The sequence below is a fragment of the Pecten maximus genome, chromosome 1, assembly GCF_902652985.1.
Source record: "Pecten maximus chromosome 1, xPecMax1.1, whole genome shotgun sequence".
In the NCBI taxonomy this organism is placed as follows: Eukaryota; Metazoa; Mollusca; class Bivalvia; order Pectinida; family Pectinidae; genus Pecten; species Pecten maximus.
In genome coordinates this window covers 2,211,253-2,237,554 of record NC_047015.1, presented here as the reverse complement: position 1 = coordinate 2,237,554, position 26,302 = coordinate 2,211,253, and the positions used below count along the sequence as shown (strand labels likewise).

Genomic DNA, 26,302 nt, shown 5'->3' with positions numbered 1-26,302 from the left:
GTCTGTCGATCACCACCAGGTACAGCTCCAGTGTGTGTGATGGCGACAGGTGTAAAGGGAGATAACCCTCCTACTGTAAGGTCAGCATCGAAGATCAGACATAATAGTAATTAAAAAAACATTCATATAATAAAGTGTACATTTGTATGTAAAGCTTATAGTTCCCTTAAGTATGTATAATGCTATTTTGATGTCTTAACTATTGTTTTGGCACTTTTATTCCCTTGCTTTTTTCATCATCCAATTTTATCTTATATTCACTTTAATGCTGATATTGATCAGGTTATAGTTACACTACATATATAAAATAGTGATCTATCTAGAGTTCAATCTAAAACTGAATTTACAATAATTGTCATCTTGTTAAATCTAAAAATACATTTGAGATATCTTAGTAAGAAATAATACATGTCCGATCTTGTTTGATGTTAATGACGGTAAGATTTCCAGTAAACAGGACGCTGGACACTGTAGAGCACTCTCGTCTCCCTGTGTTTTTGTTAAGACTTGTTTGCCTTGATTATTGAATGATATGTGGATCATTTATGTAAACTGTGTGTTATTGTTATTCATTTTATACATTATTGCGAGCCTCTCATCATCAGGTTGTTTTGCCTAAAATAAATGTGATCTTTGTGACAGATGACTTGGCTTGTATTTTTAAGACCAGTTACTTTGTTATTATGGTTCCGCTACATTAACATATTTCCAGGCTACTTTCGTCAGACAGATGCCTTATTGAATTACTTTTGGTCTGTCATTCCATTGGCAGTGGTTACAACCGTTTATGATGAAATGAAAGAATCTTCAGGTACATATCCAGTATATACACAAGATTGCCATTAGCAGCCATTTTGAATTTTGACATTTGAAGTTTGTTACAACTGAAATAAATTCCTTTAGGAAATGTTGAGTAAGGATCCCCTGTGTATACTACAACTTGCTGTATTAAACTACTTAAATAGAGGTTACACAACGAGTGGTTGTTGGATATGGAATTTATTTCACACGAGTAAGTTATTTTTAAAAAGTTACAAAAAACACGAGCTTTAGTTTTAAACTTTTAAAAAATAACTTACGAGTGTGAAATAAATTCCATATCCAACAATTTCGAGTCGTGTGACCTGTTTCTACCACAATAATATCGGCTTGAATCAAAGGGAAACGTGGCCAAGTATAATTTCGCGTATGCAAATAAAGTGTACTGGCGACGTCCGGGACCCGGTGATGTGACGTCATTAGATTATTGATGACGTCAATAACAATTGCAGCTTGGGTCAAAGTTCACCGTGTTAGCCAATCGAAATGCGTACAGAGTTTATACCATGTGTGGTATAAACAGATTGTTAATCAACAGCTGTAATGATTAACTGATGGTCTGAGAGTTGAATAACACAGGGTATTGTGGTAGAAAGTAGAATTAACAAGGCCAAACAAAGGGAGATGTTAAGTCAGGCTAAGGCAAAATGCCACAGAAAATGTCAGATAGAAATATACTGTAGCAGAACTAGACTGAACTGAACGGCCAGATAGCTTAAAATGGTTAGTGTCTGTCTTAGAGTTGCGATGTCCCAAGTCTTAGTTTTGGTCTGGTTGTTGCATTTTGCCTCGCCAGAATTTGGTTTGAAGTTGTGCTACTTATAGTGACAAAGAACAAATGACATTGGAAATATTGATTTCTCAGAAACGATTACAAACTATATCTGTCTGCCAGCCATTTTGTATTCTGATCTGTCTCAAATTATAACATGCACGACAATGGATCAAGTGGATCCTACAAATTTTAGAAAGATCCATTTAAAACTGTGAGAAATATAGCAGTGACAAGATTTGTTTATGAATAGACAAGGGATGAGGCCATTTGAACAGCCCACCCTCTGATGATGGTGAGCTAATGCACAGAGAAGAGAAATCGTGTAACACATAATAATGATTTTATTGAGTGATCTACATCAGTAACACGTTTGATTTTGATCTATACATCTGATGTACAATATTCAGTCTCTCATATTAAAAATAATTTGAGATATATAAGGCCATAGTATAGTTATGTACAAGTGTGTAGCACTGTGATTGCATCGAGCATGCCATAAATAAATATATAACAACAGTATCATCCAATGCATTGCACATTCAAAAGTCCATACACAAGAGTATCACATTTTCTGTTCCAACAGAGGCTTATATTAAATATTTCCTGATGTCACTAGTTCAGACTGATTCAAAGATTTTTATTTCCTTTGTGCGATTCGTATGTTTTTAACAAGTATATTGATCTATGATGACACATAAATTATTACCTTATGTGTTGATTCTATGATGACAGACAAAGCTTGCATGTTGATTCTATGACAAACATAACTCATATGTTGATTCTGTGATGATGGACATAACTTGTGTGTTGATTCTATGATGACGGACATAACTTGTGTGTTGATTCTCTGATGACACACAACTTGTTTGTTGATTCTATGACGACGGACATAACTTGTGTGTTGATTCTGTGATGACGGACATAACTTGTGTGTTGATTCTATGATGACAGACATAACTTGTGTGTTGATTCTATGATGACGGACATAAATTGTATGTTGAGTCTATGATGACGGACATAAGTTGTGGGTTGATTCTGTGATGAGAGACATAACTTGTGTGTTGATTCTATGATGACGGACATAACTTGTGTGTTGATTCTATGATGACGGACATAACTTGTGTGTTGATTCTATGATGACGGACATAACTTGTGTGTTGATTCTGTGATGACGGACATAACTTGTGTGTTGATTCTATGATGACGACATAACTTGTGTGTTGATTCTGTGATGACGGACATAACTTGTGTGTTGATTCTATGATGACGGACATAACTTGTGTGTTGATTCTATGATGAAGAAACAACATGTGTGTAGATCCTACCTCTATGGCAAGCTGCTAAATATTGATAATCAAACAAAATCTGGTAAATGTTCAGGAAATATGTAAGACCATAGATGAATGATGAGAGAATTAATCATAAATACTCCTGAGTGTCCATCAGATGAGAGCAGCACCATCTGGTTAAGCCAGAAATCTGATATGTATGACTATTAATGAAAATGTAGATGCCAAAGTCATTCTTAGGATATGAAACATGAGGAAAAGTTGTGATCTCATAAACACTTCAATGTGTTCAATATCTACAGTGGATTTCCATTGATAAAAACCCTATTACTGGTATAACCTGTACACAAACTAATGACATCAGAAAAACAAATATCTTTACTTGTAATAAACACTCTCACATCAAATAACCATGCTCAAATTTGGCACAAACTACAAAAAAATATAAGTATGTCAAAAATGAACAATTTATACTATGACATGGCACCAAAATATCAACCTCACCGGAATATAGTTATTCTCTACAGGATACTTACTACCTATATAACTAGGAGTTCATTCTACATAAAAGCCATATCCAACAAGATATACATTCTGAACAGGGCTTTCCATATTTTCATTATAGTTGAATTAATCAAGCAGTGTTGTTATTGACATCTTTTTTTATCATGTGTTTTTGTTCCCTATCCTGTATTGATGTCTCCATATTGTGTAACTTATTGTCACATATATCAATGAAATCATTACTAAATATCATGTACACTTGTCACACTTTTTGTGTGAGGATATATCACAAATGCTTGCATTCTCACACTATACTAGTATCACTGATGACCAGGTACATGTACATCCTAAACACTTATATATAAAATGGTATACACACATATCCCAAATACTCCACATATAACCTGGTACATACACAAACACATATCCATCTTCATTATACATACTGGTATGATCCCAATTATAACATTTGTTAACATGCTTCACATTAGTTTGTTACATTTTATATCAGTCATACTGGACAGTCTATATTGATATTCTTCATGTACACACACCTGTATCTACAAACAAACCTACGTAACAAGTGTAAGACATAAAAGATATGCCAGGCGTGGCTTCTAAAACTGGTAAACATACACATTCATACCTGCCAACTATCCCTGATTTAGTTGCCAGTTTCTCAATTTCAGACTCCCTGTCCCATCTCCCGATCATATTGATAATATATAGGGAAGTCTCTCTATGTCCGACTCCCTGCCCGATTTCCCGATTGTATTGATAACAAAAAGGATAATCTCTAAATTTCAGACTCCCTGTCCCATCTCCCAATTGTATTGATAACAAAAAGGATCATTTCTAAATTCAGACTCCCTGTCCCATCTCCCGATCGTATTGATAATAAATAGGGTTATCTCTAAATTTCAGACTCCCTGCCCGATTTCCCGATCGTATTGATAATAAATAGGGAAGTCTCAGTTTTTGGAAAGCAACCTTTTAACAACTATGTTGTAAGAAAATTCACATCAGCCAAAACTGATGAGTCGACCTCTAAACTTATATACAATATATGCTCATATTTAGATGCATAATATATACATGTGCATGTATTATGAGCAGAAAAGAAAACTTTCATATTGGTGTTTAATGAGTATTTGTTTATAATATGTACAAAACTAAACTACCTGTATGGCATATAGGCAGGGCATCAAAGTTCTACAAAAAACCACATGTACAGTCATAAGTGTCAAAATAAATCTTCATCACTTTACAATTAATCAATAAAATTAACTAACAATTTATAAGAAAGCATAAGGCAGCAGCTGTAACAAATTAAACACAATACAGCTCACCCTACCAGTCAAACTTACTTTAGTATACACAAAAAAATACTCCATAATACACAAAAAGAAAAAGAAAAAAGACTCAATTATACACCCAGAAACACTACCACGATCAGATACTCTATATACACCCAGAAACACCGTAACACGATCAGACACTCCGTATACACCCAGAAACACCGTAACACGATCAGACACTCTATATACACCCAGAAACACCGTAACACGATCAGACACTCCGTATACACCCAGAAACACCGTAACACGATCAGACACTCTATATAAACCCAGAAACACCGTAACACGATCAGACACTCTCTATACACCCACAAACACCATAACACGATCAGACACTCTATATACACCCAGAAACACTATAATACGATCAGACACTCAATTTTACATCTGAAAAATAATCTTTTATTAAATGCTTCATTATCTAGTAAATGGCAGGACTCGCCACTGTGATATGTTCTCAGGTCATGAAATACATCTGTAATCACTTAAGGCTTAATTTTTGCCTGTAATCGTGGTTGTGGCCTGTTCCGGGTTATGCTGTAGACACTTTGCCTGTAATCATTGTGGTTGTGGCCTGTATCAGGTTACTAGGCCAGTGGAAACTTCATCTGTAATCGTTGTGTTGGACTAAACCAGATGTGGTTTGCATGAGGTTACACAATAGGGCATTTCCTCTGTAATAATGGTGAATGTGGCCTATACCAGGTTTAGCCGTAGGACATTTTTTAATTTTTGTGGATGTGACCTGTACTAGGTTGGGCTGTAGGACACTTGGTAATCATGTGGTTCAACATTCTCAACTTCTTCCTCAAAAAGTGGTCCATCGCTGACATTGTCTCAAGGGTGTCTTAGATCTTATCCCCAGGTTGGGGTCCATCCCTGAGCTTATCACCAGGTTGTGGTCAACCCTTGTCCTTGTCCCCAGGTAGTGGTCAACCCTTGTCCTTGTCCCCAGGTTGTGGTCAACCCTTGTCCTTGTTCCTAGGTTGTGGTCAACCCTTGTCCCCAGGTTGTGGTCAACCCTTGTTCTTGTCCCCAGGCTGTGGTCAACCCTTGACCTTGTCCCCAGGTTGTGGTCCACACTTGTCCTTGTCCCCAGGTAGTGGTCAACCCTTGTCCTTGTCCCCAGGTTGTGGTCAACCCTTGTCCTTGTCCCCAGGTAGTGGTCAACCCCTGTTCTTGTCCCCTGGTTGTGGTCAACCCTTGTCCTTGTCCCCAGGTTGTGGTCAACCCTTGTCCTTGTCCCCAGGTAGTGGTCAACCCTTGTTCTTGTCCCCAGGTTGTGGTCAACCCTTGTTCTTGTCCTAAGGGCGTTGTCCATCCATCCTTGACCTTATCCCCAGGTTGTGGTCCACCCTTGTTCTTGTCCCCAGGTTGTGGTCAACCCTTGTCCTTGTCCCCAGGTTGTGGTCAACCCTTGTTCTTGTCCTAAGGGTGTTGTCCCCCTCTGACCTTATCACTAGGTTGTGGTCAACCCTTGACCTTATCGCCAGGTTGTGGTCCACCCTTGTCCTTGTCCCCAGGTAGTGGTCAACCCTTGTTCTTGTCCTAAGGGCGTTGTCCATCCATCCTTGACCTTATCGCCAGGTTGTGGTCCATCACTGCCACATGTCCACTGTGAATGGTATGGCTTCCAGTCTCCTGGGATTGGTCTATCTTTGACCGGAGGACGCTCTCCCTTTGGCTGTGAACTTGTTGCCATGGTGAGGCAATAGTACTGCCTAAGGAACCTGAAGAACATCAGCAACTGACAGGGCAGTTGTAGACTACTATTGTCGCCAAACTCTTGAATTCATGTGCTTTCTTTCAGAAGTAGGATTCTGATATGTCAAAATTGCCATCAACAGAATGGTTGAGGTTGAAGTGTGTCTGGCGGATTTGAGGCTCCTGTGAGGAGTCTGATGATAGTGACGGATTCCTCCAAAGTTCAGGTTCGTCCTGAAATGAAAGATATGTACTATTGTGATAATGATATATTAATATTGGTCTTTCTAAAATCTTTTCTTCAAAGGGATATTCCACACAAATTAGGATATCATATGATGTTTTTTTCTAACAAGAGGCCCACTTTCACATCTGCATACATGTATCATCACCAAAAGAATGAAGTTTTGCACTGCAGGTTTGATAAAGAGTTAATTAGGAACTTACGAAACGATCATGAAAAGATTAAAATTGGATGGTATCACGAAAACCGATTCATTGTAAGAACAACAGCTTTATTTGTATTGTCTAGTGACCTTATTTATTTATCCAAGATAGGCTATTTTGCAGCATTTAGTGAATTTCATATGGTTATGACCAGACTAAGTTATGTAATGAATAAAAGAATAAAGTAATGTAAACACTATTTAATTGTGGAATTCAACTACAATGGTTATAGATTTACTAACTGAACTGATTAATCATACAAATAAAAGCATCTACCTCTGTTCTTACAGAAATTGTATGATTCAATTTACCAATGTAAACAAACATACAATATTGAATTTGTGAGAATTCTGTGTAGATATATGCAGGCCGATTTGTTCAAACATTTGTGTGGCCCTTATTGCATCACAACATGAAATTGTGTGCATTATAAAATCAAAAGCATTTAATTAGGATGTTGATGATGGAGTGACTGTGTAAGGGGGAACGGGATAGATTACATAATTCCAGGGAAGTGTGTGATGGGGGAATAAACATGGTGGACTATAAGAAAATATGTTTGAGGAAATTTGCTTGATGTGTGGTACTAGAAGGAAGGTTACATGCGTCATAAACAAACCTTCAGGACTCTACATCAATAGTTGTAATATGCCGACTATAATAAAGAAGGCAGAAAATCACATTATACAGTTGTGTACAATCCAATAAAGCTAGAATATAAAGTCTTACAGGTTAAGAACTTTCTGAATGTATCATACATGTATAGATAATATGTATCGGTCTGTTTCATCTCAACATTTGAGGAAGAAATTGATAATAATTGCCTCCTAGGTATCAACACTTGAGGGCCTTAGCATCACTGACAAGTCCTAGGTATCAACACTTCTAGACCCTCAGTATTACTGACAAGTCCTAGGTATCAACATTAGGTCATTAACATCTAGACCCTCAACATCACTGACAAGTCCTAGGTATCAACACTCTAGACCCTCAACATCACTGACAAGTCCTAGGTATCAACACTCTAGACCCTCAACATCACTGACGAGTCCTAGGTATCAACACTCTAGACTCACTGACAAGTCCTAGGTATCAACACTCTAGACCCTCAACATCACTGACAAGTCCTAGGTATCAACATTAGGTCATTAACATCACTGACAAGTCCTAGGTATCAACACTCTAGACCCTCAACATCACTTACAAGTCCTAGGTATCTACACTCTAGACCCTCAACATCACTGACAAGTCCTAGGTATCTACACTCTAGACCCTCAACATCACTGACAAGTCCTAGGTATTAACACTCTAGACCCCCAACATCACTGACAAGTCCTAGGTATCAACACTCTAGACCCTCAACATCACTGACAAGTCCTAGGTATCTACACTCTAGACCCTCAACATCACTGACAAGTCCTAGGTATTAACACTCTAGACCCCCAACATCACTGACAAGTCCTAGGTATCAACACTCTAGACCCTCAACATCACTTACAAGTCCTAGGTATCAACATTAGGTCATTAACATCACTGACAAGTCCTAGGTATCAACATTAGGTCATTAACAGCACCGACGCATCCTAGAAGAACAGAACAGCTGTATGATGTAGTTCAACTTTAATTTTTGTCTCTACTTGGTCTAATTTTCAGTTTTTACTGAACTCTGCTTATATTTTGTATGTATTTTGTACAATCCGTTCAAACCAGTGTTATAGATTTGTAACAAGTGCTGTTATTAGACTTATGGACTTCATAACGTGGGACTAATCAATGCTTCCAGCAACCTACCCCAGTACGGTGTAAGCTCCATGGACTCTCAAGGTCAATGCTTGGGGTGGATCGGACAGGATGGGTTGGATCATCCGAGTCTCCGAGGTACATAGGGTTTAGGCGAACTGGCATCACATTGGGGTAGATGACTATTTCATCTTCACGGTGGACACGACCAATACTGAGGCCCTGATATTCATTCTCGTCCTTATCATTAGCTCGACGTCTGATGGTACACAAGATCAAGATGTTACATATAGTCATTGACAGGCGTATAAAAACATCACACTTCAAACAAATATAAAAGTCAAAATGTTATCATCTTACACTGAACAAAATGACACAGGTTAAACCCAGATATTACCTAGATTAAATTGTTTTCTTTATCTGTCAGACTTTACTGATGTAAGCATACATTACAAACCTTTTGAGGACACAGAAGATGATGACGACTGCAGCAGTGAATAGAATGAGAGATGCTCCAACACCACTGACAGTAGTGATGGTTAAAAGTCCACCCTCTGAAACAAAAAAACCACATTTACTGTTTCCATTATGGTATTTTTGGTCATCAGTGGGTAGCTACTTGTTATAGTAAGCAAAATCATAAAGAGACAAATTTGAGCTAATTACCCAATTTGGGCCCCCTCCTCTTTGTTCATAGATGTCAAACACACCCTTTTTATTAAATTTCAGAAGTGATAGCCCTCTTTCAGTGATATATATGTATACGATGTATGTTTTCCTCCCAATTTGATTGAAACAGCTGAGTTCCGATTGAAACCCCACCCCTCTGTCCCCAGAAGTTGAACTAGCCTGATTTATCTAAGCCATGATTGCCTTCCCTTAGTTATGTTTCAGTCCAAATTTGGTTGTAATCAACTCAGGCATATGATAATAAAGGAGTAGTGTTTTAAATCAAAACCTCCTCTTTTGGTGGCCCCACCCCTCTGTCCTTATAAGGGCGGAACCTGCCTCATTTACAGTACAATATATGCCCCTCGAATGTCATTTAAAGTTACATACTTTCTTGTATTGAAATAAGATTTTCATCACCTTCATTACCTTGGTGAGGTGGCGTGCTTTAACCCTTATCTTAATTTCACTACCAAGAAATATTCTAACAGTATGAAGATTACCAGTAATGAGGAGTTACTAAAGTAATCTCTGACTCATCAAACAAGTAATGAGGAGTTACTAAAGTAGTCTCTGACTCATCAAACACAACTTCATGTCAAGTTTCCTGAAAAATCTAGGATCTAAGACAGAAACCTAACACAGAATTAAACAAAGAATAACTTTTGCAAAAATTATTGTTAAATCAAAATGTCTTTCAAGGAAACACAAAGCCTACCAAGTTTTATAGAATTGTTGAAAAATGTAGGAGATCTCCAAACAAAATTCAAATACCGAAATAAACAAAAGGAAATAACTAGAGCTGTCACCGAGGGGGTGACAAGTATACCCCCCACTTTTCCATGATTGGTTTGGATACTTTGTGAAGCTGCCTATTTATGGTACTATAACCAAATCAAACATGTTCTATGTTTAGGTAAGAACTAAGTGAATGCATAGCTGAACAAAATTTTGCTCGTTTTTAGAACTGGTAATTCGGCAAAATCTTTGCATAGAGCTAAGCCTCATATGGTCCTCTAACTACATACCAAATTTTAGTAAAATCCATTGAAAACAAAGCAAATGCATAGCCGGACAAGCTAGTAACCATTTTTTACATAATGGGGCATAACTCTGTAAAAAGGGTTTTTTCGAAAGAAGTCATTACTGGAGACACAACTTCATGCAAGCACTCAACTCTGTATAAAGTTTCAAGAAAATCCATCAAAAACTAAGTGAATGCATAGCCGGACAAAATTATGACACATTTTGTATGAAAAAGGGGCATAACTCTGTTAAAAAGGGCTAAAGTGGCATAATTTGTTTAAAAGGACTACTTGGGGGAAAATCACAACACCATATGTTTTTTTTTAACTATACACCAATTTAGTGAAAATTGAGGAAATGCATAGCTGGACAAAATTATAACCATTTTTCAAATAAAGGGGCATAACTATGTAAAAAGCATTTTTTCGGAAAAAGCATTTACTGGAGGCACAACTGCATGCAGTTCTTCAACTGTGTAAAAAGTTTCAAGAAAACCATTGAAAACAAAGCAAACGCATAGCCGGACAAGCTAGTAACCATTTTTTACATAAAGGGGCATAACTCTGTAAAAAGGGTTTTTTTCGGAAGAAGTCATTACTGGAGACACAGCTTCATGCCATCCTCCAACTCTGTATAAAGTTTCAAGAAAATCTATCAAAAACTAAGTGAATGCATAGCCGGACAAAATTATGATGCATTTTGTACGAAAAAGGGGCACAACTCTGTTAAAAAGGGCTAAATCGCAAAATCACTGCAGGGGACACAAGTTCATATAGTCTTCTAACTATATACCAAATTTCCATAAAGAAATGAGCGAATGCATAGCCGCATAAATTTTGTGACAGATGGACGGACGGACAAGATGATTCCAGTATACCCCCCCTAACTTCGTTGCAGGGGGTATAATCAAATCAAAAAGTCTCTCAGGACAACACAACTATATATGATGGTTAGTAAGCCTACCAAGTTCAAAGAAACCTTCAGGTAGGTAAGCTAAACACTCTACAGAGTTTGTTCAACATGTAATCAACATTATAATGATAAAGGTTATTTTCAATTCAACAGTCATAGATATAAAATATTTGAATCACGTACACGACTGTAATACAAAGTTAGTACACAAACCTGCTGTTTGACAGTTGTTCCCTGTGTACCCCCCGTTACACACACAAAACGCTGTGCCATCCTCATCTTTACGACACTCTCCATGGCCACTGCACATGTCTTTGCAGTTATCTGAAAAAACATCATGTAGATATTGTATTCTTTAAATCACCTAGGTGGTCAGTCAGGGCCAACATGTGCATATAACCATCAAATTGTCATCCCATGCTTATAATGTTAACCAAGATAGAATGAATTCCAATTGAAATCCAAAAAATGATAGTCAAAATTGTGATTTCCCTTTATAAACCATTGTAAAGTTTACCCCCTCCCCAGGGGCAAACGTGATACCCCAGGGTCATGAAATTCTCTATTTTGGTAAAGCACCGTAAGACCCTTCCATCTATGAAGAGTGTTTGATTCCACCATATCTGAGAGTAGAGAAGAAGATTTTTGAAATTTTATTCAATTTGACCCTTTTTGGCCCTGCCCTTCAGGTCCCTTGGGGGTGGGGAACATATAATTCACATTTATATTGTGGAGTTATACATTACAATGTAGTTATAACATTTACATTGTGGAGTTATAACATTTACATTATGGAGTTATAACATTTACATTGTGGAGTTATAACATTTACATTTTGGAGTTATGATATTTCATTCTGGAGTTATAACATTTTTTATGGAGTTATAACATTACATTACGGCATTATAACATTTCATTTCAAATGCAAAGGAATAAAATGCATTGCCAAAAATCCTTGAGAATCCGTCCAAACATTAGGCCTTAATTCTATAAGCCCTTGATACCACAGAACAGTAAATTACATTATAATTGAGCATACCTCTGCAGTAGGTGCCATTTCCAGAGAAGCCAGATCTGCACTCACACCTGTACAGCTCCGGAAGGTCTATACAGTCTGCATTTTCGTGGCAGTCATCCTGTTGCGCATACCTCGTCCACAGACCACTTAACACTGACTGCTCGGGTGGACCCAGGGGATTGGTCCTTTAGGCCTTTTTCTCTGGCTAAAGTTCACGTGGACAATCAGAATACCTCTCACTTTGTGTTCTTTAATCCTGTATTAACGGCTACATGTAGAGGTACATACCAGTACAGAAGTCGAGAGATTCTGCTCCTTTATCTGTGGTCATTTGGCCATTAGGACAGGATTTACAGGTGACCTGTCCTACCTCGTCCTGGTAGTAACCAAGGCTACAGTCATTACATCCCAGAGTCTCTTTACTGTAAAACTGTCCTACTGAGCACATTGCTGAAAAGAAGAAGTTAGATTAGGGAAAAAACAATGCCAGATCTAGGAAGAAAAATATGATATTACACTTATTTGTTGTTGAAATTTCTTACATGTTGTGATACATTTTTTTTTTTTTTTGAAGTAAGGAGAGAAAAAACTATTACAATTGTAACATGACGAATGCTAATAATTAGGATTTATAAGGATAGCAATAAAAGGGGCATAACTCCATGAAAAACCATCAATGTGTAAATACAAAACCACCCATAGTAAGTGCAGTCCAAGCCTCATAAAATGTCTACTCCTGGTAAATTTGCGACTACAGATGGACATTGATTCCCGTTTTACCTCCCTTATCTCTACCTATTGTGTAAAATATAATAATCCATTAACTGTAATTAAATTACAGTTAACCTCTGGTCAGTTCAAACTTGGGGATATTTTCTAGCTAGAGTAAGTTCGAATTCTGGTTGTTTATAACTGAAACTATTTACAATAGTTTAAACTTGTCAAATGAAGAATGTAAATTTAAGTAAGATTTTTTTCAGCAAACTCCATTGAAAGCTCGCAATGATCTGCCCAGTAAAAATGCCAAGACATTGAACAACATATACAATTCCTTTAATGGGTTGTATATGTGATCATAAAAACATATAACCATGCAAAGACCCAAAATATATGTCTCTAGCCTTATACAAGTATGTCTAATTGTGTCACAAATGAAACATTAACCATTTTGAGGCCTATAGTCTATAGCTACACAATGGCAGAGATTTAATAATACAGTACGGATCATAATTATTATGAAATGAAGAAAGTTTAATGATCAATTAACACTGAATTGAATAAAATACTATGATTTTACTTATTTACAAATGTGTATTGTTCAGGCCGTCGTTGTATTAACGGATCAGATTTACATTGGATGTATTTGTGCCTTGATATACTCATTGCCGAGATTTTCACTGATATCGACTCGGATAGTTCAAACTCACACTTATTTTCTGAAGCATAATTTCATATAATTCTAACAGGTTAATCAATATTATTTAACTTTATTCAAATTGACCAAAGGTTTACTGTACATTAAATTTAAAACTGAGATCTATCTACATATTAAGAATATTTTGTGTGGCTGACTTACTGAAGCAGTGTGAACTGTGGGTTGTGCCTTGTGTCAATGTGGTGGTTCCTGTCTGACAGTTCTCACATGAAGTCTGTTTCTCAGAGTCGGAATACTGACCAATTGGACACAACTCACATGTGTTGCCATTTTGATATGTTCCAACAGCACAATTCACTGTAATGAAAAATTAAGTAATAGTTTTTATAAAGATAAATTAAAATAATATTCACTTGCATGTATATATCATTAATGCACTGTAATAGTGTAATACATGTTGTACTTATACTTTGAATGCTTTTTCAATGAGTAAACATTAAGTGATGGATATCCTTCATCAGACATCTGCTGCTTTTAAAGGGACAATTAGTCAAGTTGGTTTACTTTCTCTTCATTTCACAAATCATTTCATACAAGTAAAAGTGTACTTCATTACACCTTATGAACTATCCTATGTCATATATAGATAGATACATGTTTATGTTTTCCATGCATTTATTAATTAATTGTAAGGGGGATCTTAATCGTATAACCATACAATTTATATGCAAATGAACAAGCCATCTCTACACACTTTGACTATACATATTGTACTCATGTTTGCGAGCACAGCCCTGTCTCATGCCTGTAAACAACCTTGGTTTACATTTGAAGCCATTAGCGGATATTTTAACTTGGTTACAGGTCTCAAACCAAGGCAAACGGAGAGGGTGAATGGATAAAAAAAATGGACAATCAAGGTTTGGACAGGAATATAACAGCTGTGACTTTTTCAAACGGTCGCGACAACAAAGAAGAAGCTGCGAGCAAGTTTACCGAGACTTGACCTAAATCTAGATCGGCCAATGGAGTAATGTCGAGGTGTGATATTTTATTTTGTACATTTTCTATTATCATAATTTCATTTGACCATGGAAAGGCGTTTGAAGTCATGTCCTTACTAGAATATTGTCCCTTTAAGATGTTTATCTGTAGTCCCCTACAGTAGAGTCTTCTGAAAACTTACCACAGAGGTTATCTGGGGTAAGGACCTGTCCCATCTCCTCACACTGTATAGCACTTTTAATACTAGCATTGTTCTTATCTAGTACAAAGTCAGTTGTGTCAAAACTTCCCTCCTTCACCATGGTCTCAAATATCAAATTCCCAGCATTACCAGAACTGCCCAATGATGACCTATTGAAACAAGAAAATATGGCATCCGATGATCAAAGTAAACAGAGAACCCAAGACACAGCTCTGGAATTATTCAAACTTACAAGTTACATTAAGTCTTTTCAATTCTTCTCATTTCAGTGATTTGCATTTCAGGCAAAAAACTTTTAATTTTTGATCAGATTGACTGACTTGCTTAAACCTGTGATGGGATTGACTGACCTACTTATTCTTGTGACGAGATTGACTGACCTACTTATTGTTATGATAGGATTGACTGACCTACTTATTCCTGCGACGAGATTGACTGACCTATTTATCATCATAAGATTGACTTACTTGTTGTTATAAAGAGATTGAATGACCTACTTATTCTTATGAGATTGATTGACCTACTTATTCCTGTGACGAGATTGACTGACCTACTAATTGCTATGATGAGATTGACTGACCTATCTATCATCATGAGATTGACTATCTTGTTGTTATAAAGAAATTGACTGACCTAGTTATTGTTATGATGAGATTGATTGACCTACTTATTGCTATGAGATTGACTGACCTAGTTATTGTTATGAGATTGATTGACCTACTTATTCCTGTAATGAGATTGACTGACCTAGTTATTGTTATGATGAGATTGATTGACCTACTTATTCCTGTGATGAGATTGACTGACCTAGTTATTGTTATAACGAGATTGACTGACCTACTTATTCCTGTGATGAGATTGACTGACCTAGTTATTGTTATGAGATTGACTGACCTAGTTATTGTTATGAGATTGACTGACCTAATTATTGGTATGAGATTGACTGACCTAATTATTGGTATGAGATTGACTGACCTACCTATTGTTATGATGAGAGTGACTGACCTACCTATTGTTATGATGAGAGTGACTGACCTACCTATTGTTATGAGATTGACTGACCTACTTATTGGTATGTTGAGATTGACTGACCTTATTTTTCCAATGATGAGGCTGACTTATTACTGAGATGAATGACCTAACTTACCCATTAACAGATAAATCAAAGACAACACTGTAGGTGTTGTCAGCTTGTCTTTTCCTTCTTTTCACACCCAATCCTCCACAGTCAACATGGATGCTGACTGCACTACAGTTTGATGATGGACATAAGGACTGGTACATGTTCAGGAACACGTCCAGAGTGTCTTTCTTCAGGCTCTGTAGAGACGTTTCCGTACAGGCTGGTCCGGAGAACTTCATCTCTCCTGTCAGACTACCAGACGCTGATGTCACCCCTATAACAACAATAACTAATAATGAGATTGGTGGTATATTGATGTTTCTTTCAGGTGTGGTACTGCTATGTACGAGAAAGAATTTGTCATGATTAATATTTCGACAATAAGAAAGAGGAAAAATAAGTCACCAGCACAACTTGGGAGTGTGAAGTCTGTTCCTTGTGGGGGGTCCCAGAAGCCCTCAATGCCACATGTGTACCAGGTAGGGACTGGGACAGGAAAAGTCTGTAGGAGAGAGTCTTGACAGGCAATATGGAAGGACAGCCCTTTCTCCCAAGACATCCACTCCATTTGTACATTGGTAGGACTAACTGGCATCACACAGTCCTGGGCTGTAAGCACAAAATCAAATTATCAAAACAATCTTAAGGGATCCCAGACCAATCATGGAGTCACCATTGAATTATCTTTATCAGTCCTATGAAAGACTGATCTTTTTTCTACATTCCCCTTCATTCCTCTCTTCATGTAAATCATTTGATAACATAGGAAACCTAAATTTAAAATCTAAAAGAACTTAGAAATGTATCAAAAACAAATTTCAATTGTCACAATCCAAGATAGCTGCCTGTCGGCCATTTCCTTTTCCTGATCACTCTCAAAAAAGAATGGGCACAATTAGGGACCAAGAGGAACCTACACATGAAGTTTGAGAAGTATCCCTCTAGTACTTTTCATTTGTTTACAGACAAATGATAAACAAAGGACAACAAGGGTGATTTGAATAGCTATTCATCTGATGATCATGGCTAACAAGAACAGAATACTGTACTGTGTAGATGTAAACACAGGACTAATATTTCATTGTTGTCCCAGTTCGCGGGTAAAAACATTCGGCAGTTAACACTTCAATTTGTGTGTATATATAAACAAGAGGCCCATGGGGCCTGTATCGCTCACCTGGTTGGATTTGACCAAATGTCAAAATAATGTACATGTTCAATTTGTCAATACATATACAAAAATGTACTCTCTGAAAGACCATATGGATTATTTTTACACAATAATGGTGTTTAAAGAAACTAAGTCCCTTAGGGTGGGGAAAACCCTTTGGCCTATTTTTACATAAAAATTGTGTTTATCCCTTAATGCCCAGCGATACTATACATAGTTATGGGATTGAGGGTCACAGTAACCATTTATGCAAAACTGTTCCCCCATCACCAGGGATGTTTCTGACCAAATTGGGTTCAAATCCATTTAAAACTCAAATCTCTATTTCCCCTATTTGGCCCTCCCTTCAGGCCCCTTGGGGTCAGAGTCAATATTTATATAAACTCCCTTTCCCCCTTCCCCTAAGGATATTCCAGACCAAATTTGGTTCAAATCCATTCATAACTTTATGAAAATAACGATTTAAAGGAGTAACCCCTATTTCCCTATTTGGCCCAGCCCCTCAGGCCCCTCAATATTTATACAAACTCTTTCCCCCCCTTCCTCTCTGGATGTTCCTGACCAAATTTAGTTAAAATCCATTCGTAACTTAATAATTAATAGCGATTTAAAGGATTAACCCCTATTTTCCCTATCAGACCCCACTCCTCAGTCCCCTGGAGATTCAGAGTAAAACATTATACCAACTCGGTTCCCCTTCTCCAATGAATATTCCTGACCATATTTGGTTTAAGTCCATTTAAAACTTTATGACTAGTAGCAATTAAAAGACTAATCTCTATTTCCCCTACTTGACCCCGCCCCTTAGGCCCCTAGGGGTACAGAGTAAAAATTCATATAAACTCTGTTCCCCCTCCCCTCATGGATGTTCCTGACCAAATTTGGTGAAAAGCTATTCAATACTTCAGGAGTAGTAGCGATTTAAAGGAGTGACCCTATTTCCCCCCGCCCCTCAGGCCCCTGGGGGTTGAGAATAAAGATTTAAACAAACTCTGTTCCTCTTCCTCCAAGGATGTTCCTGACCAAATCTGGTTCAAATTCATTAATAACTTTATGACTAGTAATGATTTAAAGGATTAACCCTATTTCCCCTATTTGGCCCTGCCCCTCAGGCCCCTGGGGGTTCAAAGTAAAAATGTATACAAACTCTGTTTCCTTTCTGCCAAGGATGTTACTGACCAAATTTGGTTCAAATTCATTCATAACTTTATGACTAGTAACGATTTAAAGGATTAACCCTATTTCCCCTATTTGGCCCTGCCCCTCAGGCCCCTGGGGGTTCAAAGTAAAAATTTATACAAACTCTGTTTCCTTTCTGCCAAGGATGTTACTGACCAAATTTGGTTCAAATTCATTCATAACTTTATGACTAGTAACGATTTAAAGGAATAACTCTATTTCCCCTATTTGGCCCCGCCCCTCAGGCCCCTGGGGGTTCAGAGTAAAAATGTATACAAACTCTGTTCCCTTTCTGCCAAGGATGTTCCTGACCAAATTTGGTTCAAATTCATTCATAACTTTATGACTAGTAGTGATTTAAAGGAGTAACCCTATTTCCCTATTTGGCCCCGCCCCTCAGGCCCCTGGGGGTTCAGAGTAAAAATTTATACAAACTCTGTTCCCCTTCTGCCAAGGATGTTCCTGACCAAATCTGGTTCAAATTCATTCATAACTTTATGACTAGTAGCGATTTAAAGGAGTAACCCTATTTCCCCTATTTGGCCCGCCCCTCAGGCCCCTGGGGGTTCAGAGTAAAAATTTATACAAACTCTGTTCCCCTTCTGCCAAGGATGTTCCTGACCAAATTTTGTTCAAATTCATTCATAACTTTATGACTAGTAGCGATTTAAAGGATTAACCCTATTTCCCCTATTTGGCCCCGCCCCTCAGGCCCCTGGGGGTTCAGAGTAAAAATTTATACAAACTCTGTTCCCCTTCTGCCAAGAATATTCCTGACTAAATCTAGTTCAAATTCATTCATAACTTTATGACTAGTAGCGATTTAAAGGAGTAACCCTATTTCCCCTATTTGACCCCGCCCCTCAGGCCCCTGGGGGTTCAGAGTAAAAATTTATACAAACTCTGTTCCCCTTCTGCCAAGGATGTTCCTGACCAAATCTGGTTCAAATTCATTCATAACTTTATGACTAGTAGCGATTTAAATGATTAACCCTATTTCCCCTATTTGGCCCCGCCCCTCAGGCCCCTGGGGGTTCAGAGTAAAAATTTATACAAACTCTGTTTCCTTTCTGCCAAGGATGTTACTGACCAAATTTGGTTCAAATTCATTCATAACTTTATGACTAGTAGCGATTTAAAGGAATAACCCTATTTCCCCTATTTGGCCCCGCCCTTCAGGCCCCTCAGGGTTCAGAGTAAAAATGTATACAAACTCTGTTCCCCTTCTGCCAAGGATATTCCTGACCAAATTTGGTTCAGATTCATTCATAACTTTATGACTAGTAGCGATTTAAAGGATTAACCCTATTTCCCCTATTTGGCCCCGCCCGTCAGGCCCCTGGGGGTTCAGAGTAAAAATGTATACAAACTCTGTTCCCCTTCCCCCAAGGATGTTCCTGACTAAATCTAGTTCAAATTCATTCATAACTTTATGACTAGTAGCGATTTAAAGGAATAACCCTATTTCCCCTATTTGGCCCCGCCCCTCAGGCCCCTGGGGGTTCAGAGTAAAAATGTATACAAACTCTGTTCCCCTTCCCCAAGGATGTTCCTGACCAAATTTTGTGAAAATCCATTCAATACTTTAGGACTAGTAGCAATTTAAAGAAAAAGTTGACGGACGACGGACGCCGGACGACGGACGCTGCACCATGGCATAAGCTCACCGGCCCTTCGGGCCAGGTGAGCTAAAAATTATATAAATATTCGCTCGGTATTTATTTTTGCACTATATTTGATGACTGTGAATGCAGCAAAATTAAATCCCCCAGTGATTTAAGACTACGCTTACGTTTAATGAATATGTCAAAGGTACAAATGGCAAAGTTTCCCTCCTCGTCGAAGGCTGTGTAGTGAACTCTATACTGTCCGTAGGATAAAGTGATTCCTGGTCGGTGTGTCTTGGTGATGTTCTTTACCCCTATGTTGTCAGAGAAGCCAGGCTCCTGCCAGTCCACCTTGTTGAGACGTTGGTTACTCACAATCATGATGTTGTCAGTACAGTTGTGTACCACAGGAGGGTTTTTGTCTACAAGTTCAAAATCACTATCTTTAGCCAACATCTCAGTTTTTACTTATATACTAAAAATCTTGTGCAAACAAATATACATGTAGGATCTCGGAAAATTTGGGATCCAAGATGAAAATCATCAACAAAATGTTATGATATCAAAACATTAAATTTGAAATATTAAACTTTATATGAATGAGAAAAACCAATACATTTCTATTATAATCTATACTTTAATCATTCACATACCTATAAGCAAGTCACAACGAGGCCCCTTCATACCAGGGGGACAGGTGGATGCCCCACAGATAGTGGGCATTATTACACTGACGTTACCACGGAGATAGCTACTGAATTCGGGCCACTGATGGCGATCGCCTAGTTCCTGGCTTGTGGTACAGTTGTTGGCCATAGCCTGGATAGCTGTTTGGCTCAGGGCTTTACTGTAAACATTCACCTGACTTATCTCCCCTTCAAAGGGATTACGTGCTGTTAGAGATACTGATCTCTGTCCCAACACAATGGATTGTCTGAAATGAATTTGATAAGGAAGCCTCATTATATACTCAAAAAGCTAAATACTAAATTGACAAACTATAAAGTATTTTCTTTGTTTTCCTAATAATTCTCATGCAGTCCCATTTACTCATGTATGTAAATACTGTACTGGTATCTGTACGATAAAAAAGAAATATAAAACGTATGTTGTGCAGTAGAATCTGAAAATGCAAACCACATGCGGAAACATGATTTATATGCAGATGTCCGGATCATCCATATATGCTTTTCCGTTAAGGACATAAAGTCTTATAACTCTTTGACATGGCGGGACAATCAGTGACAGTGTGTATACATTGTATGTATTATTCAGAAATGCTGCTATCTACTGTATATTTCTAGGACTTTGTTATATGTTACACAGACTTACACAATACGTAAAATACATCAGCCACATAGTACTTTGTATTTCTGGAACAATGGTTCCAATAAACTACACACAGAGAAAAGCTATAACAGTATCCAGATATATAGGAACTGCAATAATAAGGACCTACCTATTTGGCATGGCCACTTGTTGACTGTATGAAGTTCCCTCATTGATGATTTGGCCATCCACATACACGGACCAGTGGCCTGAATCCGACCAGGTAAAGGCGACATGGTGCCACAGCTTGTCATTGACCATCCAGTTGATTGTAAGTGGTGAGGAGAATGAGAGCACCAGTTTATCACCTAACATTGCCAGTAACTCCAACCCATCTTCACTGTACATAAAAAAAAAAAAGATAAAGTTTATTTCTAAATAAGCAACCATTCTGATTATTTTCATTTCTTTACCATGTTGCCATGTCGCCAAACATAAATCATGTGTATTTTTACTACGTATAAATGGATGCCTTATAATTTAAATTCTTCCTCTTGGAAGAGGTATAAACATGATGCAATGCAGTATATAACTTACCTGTGTATAGAGAGACAAGTTAAGGTCTGATTGTAGTATATAACTTACCTGTGTATAGAGAGACAAGTTAAGGTCTGATTGTAGTATATAACTTACCTGTGTATAGAGAGACAAGTTAAGGTCTGATTGTAGTATATAACTTACCTGTGTATAGAGAGACAAGTTAAGGTCTGATTGTAGTATATAACTTACCTGTGTATAGAGAGACAAGTTAAGGTCTGATTGTAGTATATAACTTACCTGTGTATAGAGAGACAAGTTATGGTCTGATTGTAGTATTTAACTTACCTGTGTATAGAGAGACAAGTTATGGTCTGATTGTAGTATCTACCTTACCTGTGTATAGAGAGACAAGTTAAGGTCTGATTGTAGTATTTAACTTACTTGTGTATAGAGAGACAAGTTAAGGTCTGATTGTAGTATTTAACTTACTTGTGTATAGAGAGACAAGTTAAGGTATGATTGTAGTATCTACCTTACCTGTGTATAGAGAGACAAGTTATGGTCTGATTGCAGTATCTACCTTACCTGTGTATAGAGAGACAAGTTAAGGTATGATTGTAGTATCTACCTTACCTGTGTATAGAGAGACAAGTTAAGGTCTGATTGCAGTATATAACTTACCTGTGTAGGGAGAGACAAGTTATGGTCTGATTGTATTATTTACCTTACCTGTGTATAGAGAGACAAGTTATGGTCTGATTGTATTATTTACCTTACCTGTGTATATAGAGACAAGTTATGGTCTGATTGTATTATTTACCTTACCTGTGTATTGAGAGACAAGTTAAGGTTTGATTGCAGTATATATCTTACCTGTATATTGAGGACAAGTTAAGGTCTGATTGCAGTATATAACTTACCTGTGTATTGAGAGACAAGTTAAGGTCTGATTGCAGTATATAACTTACCTGTGTAGAGAGAGGAATGTCATGTTAGCAGTCTTGTTCCTGAAGTGTACCCAGAGACATATTGACAGTTGGGAGGTTTGTTGTGGAGACACCACTGGGGACTGGACTATAGAGCCAGGCTGACCAGGGAACACCAGGTCAAAGTCTTTGGTCATCACTGTAACACAAATATATCAGATGGATAGTGACAAATAGGCAGATACAACTAGGCAAATACAACTAGGCAGATACAACTAGGCAAATACTACTAGGCAGATACTACTAGGCAGATACAATCAATGTATAGAATTATATATACAAAGTGTGTAATACTCAATATTGTTGACATGCTCTCATTAAAATGTTTCATAAGGTTTGCCAAGATTAACTTGTGTGAAGTCCTGATAGCCAATTGTTGAACTATTCTTAATTATAAATCTTATCTTGGCAACTCAGTCACAAATCTTTCCTATGTACAGTTACTGACACCCATACTTACATTTACATCACTGTGACAGTGATTATGTATAAAGTTACTGACATCCATACTTACATTTATCACAGTGTTTTCCTGTATAGAGGGGCTGGCATTGACATCCATGAGAGGAGCAGGTGGCGCCATTCTGACAGGGATTTGTGACCTCACATGTGTCTAACTTGTCGCCACAGACCTCGCCTTTGTACATTGGTGGACACACACACATAATCTGGTTCCCTTCAATTACACAGCTTCCTCCATTCTCACAGGCTAATGAGTCACAAGGATCTACCGCTACATCACACTGAGGACCTGTCAAGTCTGAAAGGCAACTCAAAACTTCACCAACAATCTGAGTGTAGTTTCTATGAAATACTTCAACAATCAGTGTACTTTATGTGAAACACTTTAACAAAAAGATGACTTGTTACAATTTCCTCTTAGATCTGCAAGAGTGATATTTTAAAATCACAGAATGTTACCATGTGTACAGGTGCAGTCATAACCAAGGTGCTTGTCCTGGCAGGTTCCACCATTATGACAAGGCATACTCAGGCAATCATCCACTCCATTTTCACAGTTAAGTCCAGTCCATCCCCACTTACAACTGTTAAATACAAACACATACATATAAAGGACAGAAAGATAGACTTAGGGAATATTATAGATATTTTTTCTGCACTTCTGTTTTGGGGAAAGGTTGAGTTGTGATAGGGTGGGTATGGTACCATCAGCTATAGTTGGTTAGGAGACTGACACAGGAGTTGTGAGAGGGTGGGTATGGTACCATCAGTTATAGTTGGTTAGGAGACTGACACAGGAGTTGTGAGAGGGTGGGTATGGTACCATGACACAGGAGTTGTGAGAGGGTGAGTATGGTACCATCAGCTATAGTTGGTTAGGAGACTGACACAGGAGTTGTGGGAGGGTGGGTATGGTACCATCAGTTATAGTTGGTTAGGAGACTGACACAGGAGTTGTGGGAGGGTGGGTATGGTACCATGACACAGGAGTTGTGAGAGGGTGGGTATGGTACCATCAGTTATAGTTGGTTAGGAGACTGACACAGGAGTTGTGAGAGGGTGGGTATGGTACCATGACACAGGAGTTGTGAGAGGGTGAGTATGGTACCATCAGCTATAGTTGGTTAGGAGACTGACACAGGAGTTGTGGGAGGGTGGGTATGGTACCATCAGTTATAGTTGGTTAGGAGACTGACACAGGAGTTGTGGGAGGGTGGGTATGGTACCATGACACAGGAGTTGTGAGAGGGTGGGTATGGTACCATCAGTTATAGTTGGTTAGGAGACTGACACAGGAGTTGTGAGAGGGTGGGTATGTTACCATCAGTTATAGTTGGTTAGGAGACTGACACAGGAGTTGTGGGAGGGTGGGTATGGTACCATGACACAGGAGTTGTGAGAGGGTGAGTATGGTACCATGACACAGGAGTTGTGGGAGGGTGGGTATGGTACCATCAGCTATAGTTGGTTAGGAGACCGACACAGGAGTTGTGGGAGGGTGGGTATGGTACCATCAGCTATAGTTGGTTAGGAGACTGACACAGGAGTTGTGGGAGGGTGGGTATGGTACCATGACACAGGAGTTGTGGGAGGGTGAGTATGGTACCATGACACAGGAGTTGTGGGAGGGTGGGTATGGTACCATCAGCTATAGTTGGTTAGGAGACTGACACAGGAGTTGTGAGAGGGTGGGTATGGTACCATCAGTTATAGTTGGTTAGGAGACTGACACAGGAGTTGTGAGAGGGTGGGTATGGTACCATCAGCTATAGTTGGTTAGGAGACTGACACAGGAGTTGTGAGAGGGTGGGTATGGTACCATCAGCTATAGTTGGTTAGGAGACCGACACAGGAGTTGTGAGAGGGTGGGTATGGTACCATCAGCTATAGTTGGTTAGGAGACTGACACAGGAGTTGTGAGAGGGTGGGTATGGTACCATCAGCTATAGTTGGTTAGGAGACCGACACAGGAGTTGTGGGAGGGTGGGTATGTTACCATCAGCTATAGTTGGTTAGGAGACTGACACAGGAGTCGTGAGAGGGTGAGTATGGTACCATCAGCTATAGTTGGTTAGGAGAGTGACACAGGAGTTGTGAGAGGGTGGGTATGATACCATCAGCTATAGTTGGTTAGGAGACTGACACAGGAGTTGTGGGAGGGTGAGTATGGTACCATGACACAGGAGTTGTGGGAGGGTGAGTATGGTACCATGACACAGGAGTTGTGGGAGGGTGGGTATGGTACCATCAGCTATAGTTGGTTAGGAGACTGACACAGGAGTTGTGAGAGGGTGGGTATGGTACCATCAGTTATAGTTGGTTAGGAGACTGACACAGGAGTTGTGAGAGGGTGGGTATGGTACCATCAGCTATAGTTGGTTAGGAGACTGACACAGGAGTTGTGAGAGGGTGGGTATGGTACCATCAGCTATAGTTGGTTAGGAGACCGACACAGGAGTTGTGAGAGGGTGGGTATGGTACCATCAGCTATAGTTGGTTAGGAGACTGACACAGGAGTTGTGAGAGGGTGGGTATGGTACCATCAGCTATAGTTGGTTAGGAGACCGACACAGGAGTTGTGGGAGGGTGGGTATGTTACAATCAGCTATAGTTGGTTAGGAGACTGACACAGGAGTTGTGAGAGGGTGAGTATGGTACCATCAGCTATAGTTGGTTAGGAGACTGACACAGGAGTTGTGGGAGGGTGGGTATGGTACCATGACACAGGAGTTGTGAGAGGGTGGGTATGATACCATCAGCTATAGTTGGTTAGGAGACTGACACAGGAGTTGTGGGAGGGTGGGTATGGTACCATGACACAGGAGTTGTGAGAGGGTGGGTATGGTACCATGACACAGGAGTTGTGAGAGGGTGGGTATGGTACCATCAGCTATAGTTGGTTAGGAGAGTGACACAGGAGTTGTGAGAGGGTGGGTATGATACCATCAGCTATAGTTGGTTAGGAGACTGACACAGGAGTTGTGGGAGGTAGGGTATGGTACCATGACACAGGAGTTGTGAGAGGGTGGGTATGGTACCATGACACAGGAGTTGTGAGAGGGTGAGTATGGTACCATCAGCTATAGTTGGTTAGGAGACTGACACAGGAGTTGTGAGAGGGT

The 26,302-nt window shown here is 38.8% G+C and overlaps 2 protein-coding genes across 2 annotated transcripts in view; both read right to left on the bottom strand.

Moving 5' to 3' along the window:
- Positions 1-1,919: 1,919 nt before the first annotated feature.
- Positions 1,920-12,380, bottom strand: LOC117322252. Its single transcript, XM_033877058.1, has 5 exons — positions 12,283-12,380; positions 11,457-11,567; positions 9,094-9,190; positions 8,688-8,895; positions 1,920-6,683 (listed from the first exon to the last, which is right to left on the bottom strand). The coding sequence occupies exons 2-5, from the start codon at positions 11,551-11,553 to the stop codon at positions 6,552-6,554; spliced, it is 534 nt and encodes a 177-aa protein (XP_033732949.1). The 5' UTR covers positions 11,554-11,567; positions 12,283-12,380; the 3' UTR covers positions 1,920-6,551.
- A 149-nt stretch (positions 12,381-12,529) lies between these two features.
- LOC117339994 (sushi, von Willebrand factor type A, EGF and pentraxin domain-containing protein 1-like) overlaps positions 12,530-26,302 on the bottom strand; it is a 51,821-nt gene continuing 38,048 nt past the window's right edge. Inside the window, exons 21-31 of the mRNA XM_033901738.1 lie at positions 23,640-23,764; positions 23,233-23,478; positions 22,701-22,857; positions 21,383-21,592; positions 20,577-20,857; positions 20,109-20,345; positions 16,372-16,575; positions 15,991-16,240; positions 14,823-14,992; positions 13,838-13,993; positions 12,530-12,711 (exon numbers count right to left, since the gene is read on the bottom strand). Of these exons, the coding sequence (XP_033757629.1) occupies positions 12,530-12,711; positions 13,838-13,993; positions 14,823-14,992; positions 15,991-16,240; positions 16,372-16,575; positions 20,109-20,345; positions 20,577-20,857; positions 21,383-21,592; positions 22,701-22,857; positions 23,233-23,478; positions 23,640-23,764 (2,218 nt within the window). The remainder of the gene's footprint in view (positions 12,712-13,837; positions 13,994-14,822; positions 14,993-15,990; positions 16,241-16,371; positions 16,576-20,108; positions 20,346-20,576; positions 20,858-21,382; positions 21,593-22,700; positions 22,858-23,232; positions 23,479-23,639; positions 23,765-26,302) is intronic.

Coding starts and splice junctions, on each gene's coding strand:
- LOC117322252 (XM_033877058.1), bottom strand. CDS start 11,553: ATGTGCAGTGGCCATGGAGAGTGTCGTAAAGATGAGGATGGCACAGCG. Junction 8,896..9,093: donor ATCTTCTGTGTCCTCAAAAG/GTTTGTAATGTA, acceptor GTGTACCATCAG/ACGTCGAGCTAATGATAAGG. Junction 6,684..8,687: donor GGAGCTTACACCGTACTGGG/GTAGGTTGCTGG, acceptor CTTTCATTTCAG/GACGAACCTGAACTTTGGAG.